Consider the following 15058-nt stretch of genomic DNA (forward strand, 5'->3'; position numbering starts at 1 on the left):
ATTCTTCTAGCTCTTCTTTTGGTTCCACATTAGTTTCATTGTTATTTTCCCCAGAATGATCATTTCCATGTATGTTACTTATTTTTATAGGGTCACCCCAGTATAGGGGTGATCATGGGTTGGACCGAGATGGGGAAGGTAAGAAGCTAGATTTTCATGATAAAATTTAGCTTCATCCTAGGCTGGGCCCTAGGCCCAAGCCCAGCCTGATCCGCATCCCAGACCTAAATTACAAGCCCAGGTCTGAACCTACACGACCCCAAGCCACCAGTCTTACAAGTTTTCCAGGCTGGATGAAAAAAAATAATTATTTGAAAATCTTTAAATTAAATGATTTATAATACATGAAGAAAACATTGCACAAGCCCAAACTAGACTGGGCTTGGCTAGGCTTTGGGCCTATGCATAAAAAATAAAAGAATGGGCCTCATTTAATCCTTGAATTTGGTTTAGCTTGGCTTACCTATCCTTTTGCCTTGATTTCCATTCATGAGCAATGTGGAACATGAAACAACACTCAATAGTGAGTGTTACAAACTTATAATTTAGTTTTGTCCCAAGTCCACATCACTCAAGAATGTGAATGAAGGCCTCACCTTCATTTATAAAAGGCCTTGCTCTAGGAGGAAAATTCTCTTACTTGAGTTGACTCATGTATTGACACATGTCAACTCATGCATATTTATGTGTTAAAAAGTCTTATATTTTATTTATTTTTTTGATAAATAACAAAAACTTTTATTAAGAGATTAATATAGAAAAATACAAAGGGAGGGGTAAAAACTCTTAACCCTCCCAAGAGAACAGTTCAGATTACAGCGTTGCCCAGAACAAATTATCTCTTCCCACCCCTTGTTTAGCCAATGAATCTGCCAAGGAATTGGCACACCTCTTAGTCCACTGAAACTTGACTTCCATATTTTGTGTGAGATATCTAATTTTCTTCTTTTCATTCAGAAGCTTCCACAAACTAGAATCATCTTTCATTAACCAGTTGATAGTCAATTTAGAATCACCTTCCACTATCAGGTTTCTGATATTTAACTCTTGAACTCTTTTTAACCCTTCCATAACAGCCAATATTTCAGCTCTAAGAGAGTCCCCCCAACCAATAGGACCCGAATACAATGCGATAATTCAACCTTCATCATCCCTGAAAGCTCCCCCCATACCCGACAGACCTGGATTTCCTTTGCTGCTTCCATCAAAGTTTAATTTAGTAGCCTGAAGCTGAGAGAACCAAACTGGGTGAAATACATTCTTCCTTGGAACTGACCAAGCCACTTCTTTCCACTTCCTGATGATATCTCCTTCTGAGTAGTTTTCAAAAATTTGCAAGGTCTTAGCCCACTGAATCACCCATATGGAAATTAATTCAATAATTACAGCTTTATTTCTTTCTTTCCCATGAAAGGTCCGTTGGTTCCTTTCCTCCCAAACTGTCCAACATACAGCTGCTCTTACACATCTCCATAGAATTTTCCCTCTCTTCTTCACCCCCCTAACAGTAGTAGAATGGAATAGTAAAGTTAATATTTAATATAAAATAAAACATACTTGCATATATATAACATTAGGTATATATACTTTATTATATATAACGCATAATAATAATATAATATAAAAATAGTATATATTTAAGAATACATATTATATTATATTGCGGGCTGGGCTGGGCTTGAAGTGTTGGGCCCAAGCCCAGCCAAGAATTTTCTGGGCTTAATGCAGACACAGGTCAGGCCAGGCTTGCACACAAAAACGTGGGCCCTGCCCCAGAGCGGGCTGAGACAGGCCAGGCAGGGCCAAGAATGATCACCCCTAGCCCTGTACAGTTTACAGCATTAATTGTAACTTCCATGAGCCAACGAGATAAAGTTTAGAAATATCTCAGCAAATTACCAAATATAACAATTTCATAAATGCTTACTTGTTCACTGTTGCATGCTTGTTCTTCCTTAGCATGCCTCATCTTTGGAATCTGAGAACAGAAATTGGAAGAAAGGAAAGAAATTCAAAAATGTAACTTAAGAATTTGGAACATTTCAAATCTTTTTGATTGAAAAAAACAACACAAATCTTTTCAATCAATAACTTGAACCTTATTATATTATGTAACAGAATAATTACATATGATACACTAGAATGCCCAGCATTCCTTATGTGAGGTTGCCCCCTGCCCCCTCCCCTTACACAGAACAATTCAAATCCTTACTAATGCCATTTCAGTGTTCACGAGGCTGAATTCAGAGGGACTCAGAGTCATGTACTCAGGTAAATGAAAGAATTAAGGGAAATATAAAACTCATACTAAAAGTTGCAAAAATAAAGCCACACCTTCCACCGTCAAGTTATAGTATCAAAGGTGCAAGTGAGGTACCCGATTTGAACATTTTAGACTGCATCAGGCCTGGGTTTCCAGGCAGGGCTCATTCAAATTTTAACAAAATCCCAACCCAAGCCCGCAGCCCACCGAAGTTGCACCCTATATAGCATTGGCAATCAAGCCTAGACCAATGTAAAAGGCATTAGCTGATGTGTTTGTTGTAATGTGTGCTGCAACAAGTGGAGTATGTAGCTCTCTTTTTGTATGTGGTGTGAATACGCATACACCACATAAATAAGATTTTTTTTATCAGCATCACCACATAAATAAGATCAAGGAAGAATGAAGTGTTTCGAACTTTTTATCAGTCTATCTTGAACATTGAAGGGAAAGAGAAGTAAAAATAAGCATTGTAAGAATTAAGAAAAGACGATATAACCATAAGAAGATTGCTGAAATGCTCTGCCTATGCATATGCATATGTATGTCCATGCATGCACATGCATGTGGATGGAAGACTGCCTACTGCACATATAAGAGGTTATCAAGTTCAAGTTGATGGTTTTCGAGGAGCTAGGGGCAGGCCAAAAGGGACATGGGTTGAGTTAGTGAGGAACAATTTGAGGATTTAGAATCTAAAATGGGATATGGCCCTTGAATACAGTGGAACAGCATGAAACAAGATTCATTTAGCCAATCCATACAATTGTGACAAAACTTTTTCAGTCGAGCCGATTGTACTTTTATGTATCTATTTTTATGGACTACTAAAAAAAAGGCTCACTATGGAGCCTCCCTACATGAGACCACCTATTTTTGCCATATGGAGGAACACCATCACCTATACAAACTATCCATCAGATTCACTGGATTGGCCATTCAATGCACAGTCCATATCAGCCATTTGCCCCACTTGTAAAGGTGTTTTTTACACCTAATGTCAGTAGTTCAAGACCAGAATGTGACCATTAAAGACGGTTATGACAGCGTGAGAAGCCAACTAGTTTGGGTCCTTAGGCTTAGGAGAATTTTTTTTATTAGGAATCCGAAGAGCTAACCCCCCCCCCCCCCCCTCCAGATGCTTAGTCACGAAATCCCTCAGCCAAATTCCATGGATAGAAGATAGTGGACAGCAAGCAAGGGATGAGCTATTTACTTTGAGGTCTTTTTACAACAAGCTGATGGAAGCAGACTTTAAAGCTGTCCCACAGAATTGGATCTGAGAAATAAGGGCCCCAACAAAGACAGTGGTATTCCTTTGGACATCCATAAGAGACAATACTCAAAATTCATCATCCAGTAATGAGAGGAATTGTGTTGGATAATTTTTGCTGCCTGGAAGAACAGCCCTTTTTTTTTTCTTCTGAAGGGCTACACAACTGGGGGTAGCCCATCCCCCAACCCAGGTGCAGGCGGGATTCGATCCCAAGTCTCTGTTACGACCAGCAGGAGACCTTACCAACCAGCTGGTTGGCACCTTGCAAGAACAGCCAGGTTTCCTCATCCTTCTTAATAGTTAATACAAGACTTTTTTTTTATCAATATAGTTAATACAAGAATTTTTTTCATCAAATAATATCCAAGTCCTAATCCTAAAAGAGAATGAACTGCAATTAAAATCACAAAAGAAAAAAAACAATCTTTATATATATAGGACAAAAAAATTAAGTTAGGGGAACTGCCCCAAACCCTTGCATATACATTTTTGGGCTTGCCTCAAGGAGCCTTTACAGAGGTAGAGGGCAGATCTCCTAGAATTAGAAATGCAAGATGTTTAACATCACACTAGCTACCTCAAGCAATGCAACCAAGAGATGATGATGATGATAACCAGATAGAACGTTTTACATGCTTGAATTGTTGAGTGTTTGAAGCACTTAAGCACAATTCACATATGTATGCTTTTACTTCTACATTTTCACTTTAAATATATTCATGTTAAGTTTATTTGAGTCAATGGACTTTTTAAAACACTTAACTTCTTTTAAAAATCAAGTTTGCATTATTTTTATATTCTTTTGGTACCAAAAGTTTGCATTTTTTTGTATTAATATTATTTTATTTTTTGAATATTTTCAAGAAAAAGTATGTCTTGCTTTAAAGGATTTTGTTACTTCAAATTTCAAGACTTCAATATTCACAGGAATCAAATGATCGAGGACAATGGGTTCATTTTAAGGTCTGGAAATGTGTAAATAGAGGTATACTTATGAGGTAATAAGTAGTGTATGTATGACAATATCACTCTACATCTTAAATCCCTAGAAAGAGCATACATGTTGATTTTTCCTCCACAATACACTTTCTTACATTTACATTTTCAAGATTTAAATTTTTAATGTAAAATGGACCGATAAACAAATGGCAATATGTTTTGGGCCAAAATATTTTCAATAAATATTGGGTGGGGAATAGGAACTTCGAGACTCCTTTTGAGCTCCAAACTAATTTTGTCATGTGTAAGAAGATTTCTTGGTCCTTAATAAAAGCTCACTAAATGATCCAACTAGCCAACCTGCTTCCATATACATACACTTTTTTTGGCAAAAGGAGATTCCCTATATATGCATACATCTGTACCTATACTGCATAAGCAAGGAACTCTTTTCTACCTAAGTTACTTAGTTTCCAAAAAAAAAAAAAAAAAAAAACTTAGCACAAAGGCTTTCAAGACATTATGTTGGTAATAAGTTAATTATCTCATCCCTCTAGATAAAGTTTGTTGTCCAATAAAAAATAAAACCTAATTTAGCCTCTTAAATCAAATTAGAAAACCCAACATAAATGGTTCAAGACTTATCACTTGGATAATGTGCCTCAAACAAAATGCATGCATATAGTTCCCTCATACTGAGTACATGGTCATTAGCCAGTCTTCCATTTATGGTCAAGTTTCAGAACAAAAAGCTTTAGCCCTTGCCGTGGATGAGGAGTGAAGAAATGGCCAAGGGTAAGCATCCTTTGCCTGATGACTCTGATCAACAGTTTAGATTTACCAATATCATCTCTTAATATGGCAGAATAGGGTAGAACAATAGACCAGCTAGAAAAGAAGCCAATGTTACCTTGGCACATGGCATGGGTATTGAACATTAAGGTATGGTTTCCATTTAAGAAACCATACTAAATCTAACCTGACCTTTGTTGGGTTCCATTTAAGAAAGAATCTCCTTGGTCTTGAACTTGAGAACCTTAAGGTTAATCCAGGGATTCGCTCAGGAATCAAATGCCAGATCTGTTCCTGTGATGGAATGTATGGTTTCTTTGTTCCTATCACTGCTATATTAACAGGAACCCAGATCAGTAATGTCTAAACAAGATAGTTAGCATCAATAGTCAGTTCTGACTCAGTGGTGGTGGCACCATAATTGCATATGCTGGCAATGATAAAAAGTCATTCTAATTGCAAATTGCCATCAAAGCAAAAAATTTCAGACAGCTAACCTTTTTGTCTAATGCATCATTAGACTGGTTATGGAGGAAATGGATCCAGTTTTAAAACACAGGTTAACAGTTTGGTTAAAAAATAGAAGAAAGCTTAGAACAAAACTTAAGGCTTAAGAAAACTGAAAGTGAGAAAAAGGAAGATGAGTGAGGTAGAGAGGCTAAAGCTTGATGTGGAGGGAGATAGGGAGTTTAGTGAGAGGAAGGGCAGAAGAAGAGGAGGCAAGTATGTTGACTGTTTGATGTAGGGATTATAAAAATTGTAGTTGATCAATGTAACTGATTAGCTGGAATGTTCGAGGATTAGAGAAAACGAGGAAGAGAGCACTAATCAAGGAAATGCCGAAGAAGGAGAAACCAGATGTTGTTCTGCTTCAAGAGACCAAGCTCTTGGCTTTTGATGATAGATGGGCCAGAGGTATTTGGAGGTCTAGGGGTATAGGTTGGGAAATGTCGCCATCATGGGGATCCTTTGGAGGATTGGTGGTACTATGGAAGAAGAATATATTGCAAGGTGTGGAGGTATGGGGAAGTTTATGTATCTCTCAAATTCCAACAAGAGGATGATGGATTTGAATGGGTGTTAACAAGCATTTACAAACCTAATGGGTATAGAGAGAGGAATGAGATGTGGAAAGAGCTAGGAGATATACAAGATTTGTGAGACGAACGAAGTGTTTTGAAAGCGCAAGGCACAAAAAAGGCACAGGGGTCAATTTGCGCCAAAGGCGCAAGGCGAGGCACACGCCTTTTTGAAGCAAGGAGCAAAAATTTTAAAAAAATGCTAAAAACTCAAAAAAAAATCAAAAAAATATTAAACATAATATTAATAAAAAATATAAACTTAAATTTAAAAAACCTGTTATCTAAAAATAAAATGCATAAACATAACATGTAAAGCATATTCAAATGAGAATTTAAAAATAAAATCAAACATATAAGACATTTTCAAGCATGTAAAACCCACAATCTCTTTTTTTCTCAAATGCATTACATCAACTAGCTAATGTGATGTAAAACATATTACATTTCTGATTCTACAAGCCGCCTTTATGCCACGCCCTTTGAGGCACAAGGCGCATCAGGCGTGCACCTTTTGAAAGGGTTACGCCTAGGACCTAGCTAAGGCACCTACCCTAAAATGCACCTCAATTGTGCGCCTAGGTGCACCTTTTAAATCACTAGACAAACCATGGTGTATTGAAGGGGACTTTAACGTGATAAGATTTATTGAGGAATCCAACAAGGTGAGGCAAAGAGTAACCACCAATACGAGAAAGTTCAATGAGTTCATAAATTGCGAGCTGAAGGAGCTACCCCTTTTGAGTACTAATTTCACTTGATCCAACTTGTAGTCAAACCCAATTTGCTCTAAGCTTGATAGATTTTTATTTACAATGGATTAGGAAGCTAACTAGAGAGAGTTGGCTTCAAGGGTTTTACCTAGGATAACCCCTGATCATTGGCTTGTCACCCTATCCAAGGATGAGTTAAGACTTAAAGAGGAAGCGGCCCAACCCCTTTTCGTTTTGAGAACATGTGGCTGTGTTGCCCAAGTTTTAGAGAGAAGGTAAAGGAATGGTGGACAAAGAGTAGCCCTAGTGATTAGTGGGAGGGTATGAAATTCCATTATAAGCTTAAAGAGTTGAAAGCAAAAAAATCAAGGTATGGAATGTACAGCATTTTGGGAGACCGGAGACTAGAAGAAAAAAAGCAAGAGGTAATCGAAAATATTGAACTTCTGGACAGCAAAGAAAATGATGGAATCTTTGGAGAAAGAGAAAAGCAAGAGAAAAAGAGACTAAGTAAGGAATTGGAGGATATTCTAATCAAAGAAGGGATAAGTCGAAGATAGAAATCTAGGCAAACATGGATAACGGAGGGGGATAAAAACACAAAAATCTCCCATGCTTTAGGTAATAACAAAAAGAGGAAAAACATCATCTCTAAATTAGAAGTTGAAGGTGAGATTACTGATCAACAAAAACGAAATTGCTGGAAACTTTGTGAACCATATCTTTAGAAAACCTCTAATTGGAAGGCTTTGTGTGGAAGGGTTGGAGTGGCCAAGAGTATCGGGAGAGCAAAAGAGTTGGTTAAAAGAAGGTTTGATTTGAAGGAAATAAAGGAAGCAGTTTTTTCAATGGATAGATCTAAAGCACCAAGTCCATATGGATTTACTATGGCCTTCTACCAAGACTACAGGGACATTTTGAAGGAGGATATCCAAAAGGTGTTTGATGAATTTTTTTAGCAAAGGGGTAATAAATCCAAGATTAAATTCTACCTTCATTGCTCTAATTCCGAAGAAAGTTGGGGCAATCCAACCAAAGGAGTTTAGGCCTATCAATCTGGTCCATAAGCTATACAAAATTATTGCTAAGGTGTTGTCAAGAAGAATTAAATTAGTGCTTCCTTCTATTATATCCTTAAATCAAGGTGCTTTTGTCATGGATAGGCAGATCATCAACCAAATCCTTATTGATAATGAGAGTGTGGAGAAGCTAAAAGGATCTGGAAAGAATGGTTTGATTTGTAATCTCGATCTAGAGAAAGCACATGATTTGATGGATTAGGATTTCTTGTTGGAAGTGATGAGGAACTTTGGCTTTGGAGATAGGTGGTGCAAGTGGGTTAAAGGCAGCATAAGTACATGCCATTACTCAATTCTGTTAAATGGTATAGTAGTGGATCACTTTCCAACCATTAGAGGTATTAGACAAGGGGACCCCCTCTCTCCTTTCTTATTCACCCAAGTAGCTGAAGTGCTAGGTATCCTTATCCAAAGAGCATATTTGAGGGGTTTGGTGAGAGGCTGGAGAGTGGAAAGAGAAAGAGTGCCTATTACTCGTTTGCAGTTTGCTGATGATACCATTTTATTTTGTGAGGGAAGCGATCTAAATTGGGTGAGGAGTTTGAAGGAGGTGGTCCAAGTTTTTTGGAGATGTCAAATCTAAAAATTAACTTTAGTAAGAGCTGTGTGGCAGGCATTAACATGGATGATAGAGAGGTATCTGAATGTGCAACAATTTTGGGTTGTGAGGTATGCCAGTGGTCACTGAATTATTTGGGACTACCTATGGGGGGCAACCTAGAAGTGTGAACTTTTGGAACCCGGTGATGGATAGGTTCTCAAAAAAGCTAGCCTCCTAGAAAAGGAATTACCTCTCTCTTGGTGAAAGAATCACCTTGATCAAATCAACATTGGCCAATCTTCCGGTCTACTTCCTAACGGTTTTTAGGATGCCTGTGAGGATTTGTAGAAGGTTAGAGAAGTTAACAAGGGATTTTTTGTGAGAGCCTGGAGAGGAAAAGAGGGACTATATGGTTAGATGGGAAGTGGTAAGTAGAAGTAAGGATTCAAGGGGTCTAGGTATTGGGAACATTCAAAAGAGGAATACAGCTTTGTTGGGGCAATGGTTGAGTAGATTCTCAGTGAATCAGGACAAGTTGTGGACAAAGGTGATAAAGAGCATACATGGGCTGGCGACTAATGACTAGGACACAAGAATTCCGGCCCAAGATACTACTGCAGCACCTTGGAAAGCTATTCATGCCATCCTTCCTTGTTTTCTACCCTTTGTCATGTATAACTTGTGCTCCGGAAATTTGGTGAGGTTTTGGGAACATGTGTGGGTGGGGGAGGTACCGCATAAAGACCAAGCCCTTCCTTATTCTCTCTTTCTAGATCCAAAAATAAGCCTTCCTCCACCTTTGTTTCCTCCTTTGGCCCAAGGCCTGAGCTTAATTGGGATTTGGGGTTTAGACAAAGTCTCAAAGAATCAACGTTGGATTTGGTGTTGTCTTTGGTTCAGGTACTTCAAAAGGTCTTCTTGGACCCTTCTAGGGTGGATTCTAGGATTTGGACCCTATCCTCTCCTAGCTCTTTCACTTATGCCTCTTTATCCAATGCCCTAACTCAATCTACTCCTAATCCTGCCAATCCCTTTCCTACTAAAGAAGTGTGGGGGAGACCAGTCCCACCTTGGGTTGGAGCACTATGTTGGGAAATAGCTTTGTAAAGAATTAATACTTGTGATCAAATTCAACGAAAGAAGCCTTTTTATGCTTGTTCCCGAACCGATGTACCCTTTGTAAAGCCAATGGTGAGTATTGCTTTCACTTACTAATATCTTGCCCCTTTACTTCTTCTATTTGGGACTATACCTATTCACAGGTTGGGCCAGGCCGAGCTTTGCCTCTACATTAACAGAATATGCCCGAGCCCGAGCCCAGCCCGACCATCGGGCTAGGTCTTAAGCCCAAGCCCGGCCCTCATATAAAGCCCGAGCCTAGCCCTTATATAAAGCCCGAGCCCAACCAAAAATTTGGAAAAAAAAAAGATTTTTTTCCTTTTTTATTTAATTAAAAGCTATTTCACTTATATTAAAAGACCTCAAAACCTTAAAAAATAATGAAAGATCTCACAATTACTTGAAAAAAAGAGAAGAAAAATAAAGAAAAAATATTATATATATATATATGTGTGTGTGTGTGTGTGTGTGTATTTTTTTATATAAAATATATTTTTATTATATAATACATTATTAAGTCGGGTCGGGTTTTTTTTGAGAAAGCCCGAGCCCGACCCGAAATAAGTTTGGGCCCGATATTTTAGGTCCGAGCCCACGGGCCTGAAATCCTGTCCAAGCCTGACTTAGATCGGGTCAGCCCGTCAGGCTACCTGACCCATGAACAAGTCTATTGGGGAGTGGTTTATCTCTTTATTTGGTTGTAGGTGGACTCCCCCTTCAAGCATTCAAAGCCTCTCCGTCTATTCTACTGGTAGTCAGATCAAAAAGTGGGTAAGAATCCTATGGATGTGCATTTGTGCACCAGGGCAGCGGTTTATTGGACAATTTGGGAGGAAAGGAACCAAAGAATATTTGCTGAAAAGGAAAGAAGCAGAGAAACAATCATAGAGGTGATTACTTTGAGGGTTGCCCAATGGGTAAAGACATGGAACATATCTGATGATGCTCAACTAGCAAGAAATAGCAGCTTCAGCTCCAAGCAGAATCATCGCCCATCCTTCATGGCATCCCCTATCGGAAGGCTTTATCAAGCTCAACTTTGACAGGAGCAGTGAAGGAAATCCATGGCCATTAGGGGTTGAAGGTGTTTTTAGATTGGAGGCAGGTTCAATAATAGCTCTTTTTTCGGGACTAATTGGATTCGGGGATTCATTGAGAGGAGAAATTCTGGCTTTGTTAGTGGGGGTGAAAAGGGCTAAGGAACTAAATATAAATAGGTTCATCATTGAAGGAGATTCACAAGTGGTAATTGGTAGCTGGATAGAGAAAGCAAATGATGGGTCTTGGACATACATTAATGAATGAAGATAATTCAAGTGGTTAACTCAAGGAATGGAAGTGTGTATGCAGTGGGTTAAAAGATGTGCCAATTCATTTGCAGATGCACTGTCCAAACAAGGGGTGGGAAGAAGTCATTTGTTTTGTGCTACATTGTAATTTTCTCTTTGGGGGAGAGTTAAGAGAGTTTACCTCCCCCAACCATTGTATTTAAATATTTTCTATACTTAATTAATGAAAGTTCTTTGTTATTGATCCAAAAAAAAAAAAAAACCTTAAACTGTTTGTTAAGTTAACCCAGCAAAGGCAATTGTACCAGCATGAGCTCTACAAGGTTAAGTTTGTTCATAAATGACCACATGAAGACCATCAATGGGCTTTACCCTCATGGGACACAAATTGATGAATTCATATAAGGACACCTCACCAATAGCATGAAGTGACATATAAGCTAAATAAAAGGTGTCACTTTAATCGAGTAAGATGGCACTTAAGGGATAAGTGGCATGCTTAGAAAAAAGATTATTGTGTATATGATGTGCCATGTACATATTAATGGTTAAAGAAGTGGAATCACTATATATAGGTCTCCTTCCATCATTTGCAAGACCATATGTAGCAATACAAGAAATCTTCCTTCCCCAAATATATCTTCCTTTGTTCTCTTTGTTTCTTTGCTCTTATTCTTTCTTTCCTACTCCTCTAAGTGCTTAGTTAAACAAGACTAAGTCTTAAAAGGGGTTTTTGGATTACTCTCTTGCTGGGATAAGTGAGTGCTACTTGGGCATTGGACATAGCCAGGTCGGGATAAAGAGCTCTCATTTTCCACTGTGAGTGTTCATATATGCATGAATATACTAACCCTGCAGCACTTCCCTCCTCCCACACCCTCCTACACACACTCAAGGAGTTGATCTCATGGAATTTATAGAAGAGGGAGCTAATGGGCTGCTGAAGGCTAGAAACCCATGTGTGGAGCCACTTGTTAAACTTCATGAGCACCATGACCTTGAAGCGTGCCATTTAGTTAGGTATACCAGACAAATTCCACAGCCATGGCCAACCCATCTCTCTATCTGAGTTGTTGGTCTCAGTTCTTTCCATCCCTTCAACAAAAACCGGGTGCTTCCGTTGTCTCATGCGTGTATTGGTCCACTTGGAATTAATCTCCAAACATAGAAACGAAGATGTAGAGGATGTCTAAAACAAAAATTTTGTTTGGACTAACAATCCTCTGCATCATGACAGAGCGGAGTTTTACAGTGGACCTAAGAAAATTAGGATGAGGTTTGACTTCAATTAACCAGAAGAAAAATGACAAACAAACTAGAAGAAAAACAGAATCTAGTTGAGTTCAAAATTAAACAAGATTAAGACCTTCTAATCTTCAATTCCTGTCAAATTTTTATGCAGAGAAAACGCCCTAAAATGAATCATACTGTCCAGAATAGCCCAAAAATGGCAGGAAAAAAACCTAAATAGAGGTGGAATATAAGTGGGTGAGGTCGGCTGTAACTCAACTGTGTCTGTCGTCCTTCACTGATTAATGCCCTAAAATGGCAGAAAACGCAAATGAATCAACTGTCTCTGTCGTCCTTCACTGATTAATGCCCTAAAATGACAGAAAACACAAACGAATCGTTCGTCAGTGCAAAAATGAAGAAGAAGATGAAGAGCGAGAGATGGATCTTACCTTTCACTCCTACTACTATTTTCGTGTTGTGTAGAGGTCGGTAGTACCTCAACTGTATCTCTCGCCCTTCAGTGATTAATACCAGCAGAAAACACAAATGAATCTCAAATGAAGAAGAAGGAGAAGAAGAGAGATTTTCACTGCACTATTTCATGTTGTGTAGAGGGAGGGAGAGAGAGTGCGAGACTTCGGTGTAGCCGTGTAGCTACTAGCTAGAGAGAGAAAGGGGGAGATGTGTGGGGCACAAATATTTTTCGTACCACAAAGCACAAACTACATACATTATTTTTTGCAATGGACCAACTTTCATTCCGAAGCCCATGGAAAGAAATTGAAATTTCTATGCAAGCTGAGACAACATACAAATCAAGCTTTTTCACGACTTTTCCAACTAGGTTCGTGAAAAATTCAATTCAGAATTATACTAGCGTAGCCCATAAACCTATTCATACCCGGTAGCTCGATCTTTCTTTGTTTCTGTTCATCCTATTAAAAAACGATTTGGAAATAGAATCGTTCTAGCCATCACTTTTTGGGTTGATGGTTCAATTGTTCGATTCGAATGGATAATCTATTCTAACAATAAAATTTAAAAAATAAAAATAAAAAATAGTCAAAAATCATTGGATGAGTCGATAGGTCAATGGTTTAATCGCCTAGGTCAATGGGTCGTTGACCAATTCAACGGTTTTTGGCCAAAGGCCGGGTTTGAGGTAAAACAAAACCGGTTGTCTTGATGGTTCCCAACCATGCTTCAATCCCATTTTAAGTTGACCTTGGACATTATTTTATACCCACATATTTTGGTTTTCTCAAAAAAACCTGGTTCAAGTCTGAGTCTGATTTGATAATATATATTATATAATAAAATATATATTTTATTTAAATATATATAATATTTTTTCTTTGTTTCTCTTCTTTTTTTTACAAGTAATAGTGAGATTTTTTATTATTTTTTAATTTTGAGAGCTTTTAATATAAATAAAACACTTTTTAATTAAATAATAAATATTCATCTTCAAATTTTTGGCTAGACTTGTGCTCAGGCTCATGACCTAGGCCCGATGGTTAAGTCGGGCTCGGGCTCAAGCCTGAATGTATTTTGTTGATACATAGACAAAGCCCGACCCAACCCATGAACAAGTCTAGTAGCCGAGCTGGGGTTGCAAATGGGTGGATTGGGTGTGGGTTGAGAAGTTGAGTACCAACCCACCCATATTGGCCCACTAATCCATTTGCCACCCATGTTAGTGACCCACTTTGACCCTAACCCATCGTAACCCACCCATTTGACCCTCTAGTTTAAAATAAACGTTTTTACCACAACCCTTGAATCTATATAGGGAAAAAAACTCAAATTTTGAAAAATTGCAAAAAGTGTTGCAACAAAAATATAAAACCACCGAAAAATGCAAAATTTGATAGATATTGCTCAAAACACATAAGATGATAAATTTTCAATCAAACATCAAGATATTTCAAAATAATAAATAAAATAATAAAATTCAAAAATTATATATTCAACTAAAAATAATAATTATAAAAAAATATAAAAAAGGGAAAATTCCCGATCAATACCTTGTACTTTGGCTTGAGTGACAATTTGGTCCCCAAACTTTAAAATGTGACAATTCAGTACCAAAACTTTCAAAATGTGACAATCTAGTACCCGTTGTTAACCAATCCGTTAATCAACCGTTGAGTGACATTTGAAAAGACACAAATGCCCTTCAAGTACCATCTATTTCTCTTTATCAACCATCCACACGTTGACAAAAAATGAACACCCCCAAACCTAACTTTTATTAAAAAAAGTTGGTGACTATTTAGAAGAAGCTAGAATTTGGGACTGTTTGTTTTTTTGTTAATGTAAGAATGGTTGATAAAGAGAATTAGATGACACTCGAAAGGCATTTGTGTCTTTTCAAATGTCACTTAACAGCTGATTAACAAACTGGTTAACAACATGTACTAGATTGTCACATTTTGAAAGTTCGGGTACTGGATTATCATATTTTGAAAATTCGGGTACTAGATTGTCGCATTTTAAAGTTTAGGGACCAAATTGTTACTCGAGCCAAAGTACAAGGTACTAATCGGGAATTTACCTTATAGAAAATGATAATAAAAAACTCCACAACTATATATTTGAGGTAAAAAAAGGGAAAAATAAAGAAAATGTATAAAATGATAAAACCTTTCAAACAAAAAAAATTCAACCAAAAATTATAAATTGTATTTTTCTACTATAAAAGGAAATTGCAGAAAATAGTCATATAAACTGAT

The 15058-nt window shown here is 37.7% G+C and overlaps 1 protein-coding gene across 6 annotated transcripts in view; it reads right to left on the reverse strand.

The window, feature by feature from the left end:
- The window catches only part of LOC104588414 (sequence-specific DNA binding transcription factor ATNDX), a 60734-nt gene extending 47577 nt beyond the window's left edge, over positions 1-13157 (reverse strand). For 2 of the 6 annotated variants that reach the window (XM_010246328.2, XM_088900881.1), the window contains exons 1-4: positions 12773-13146; positions 12601-12691; positions 2378-2505; positions 1928-1978 (exon numbers count right to left, since the gene is read on the reverse strand). In XM_010246328.2, coding sequence (XP_010244630.1) covers positions 1928-1969 — 42 coding nt within the window. In that variant the 5' untranslated portion in view covers positions 1970-1978; positions 2378-2505; positions 12601-12691; positions 12773-13146. Of the gene's footprint in view, positions 1-1927; positions 1979-2377; positions 2506-12599; positions 12692-12772 lie in introns of all 6 variants that reach the window. The other 4 variants (XM_088900883.1, XM_088900882.1, XM_088900885.1 and 1 more) reach the window with 3 other exon arrangements.
- Between the last annotated feature and the right edge of the window lie 1901 nt (positions 13158-15058).

This window comes from Nelumbo nucifera, chromosome 3 (genome assembly GCF_055504915.1).
Source record: "Nelumbo nucifera cultivar China Antique chromosome 3, China Antique-T2T, whole genome shotgun sequence".
Classification (NCBI taxonomy): domain Eukaryota; kingdom Viridiplantae; phylum Streptophyta; class Magnoliopsida; order Proteales; family Nelumbonaceae; genus Nelumbo; species Nelumbo nucifera.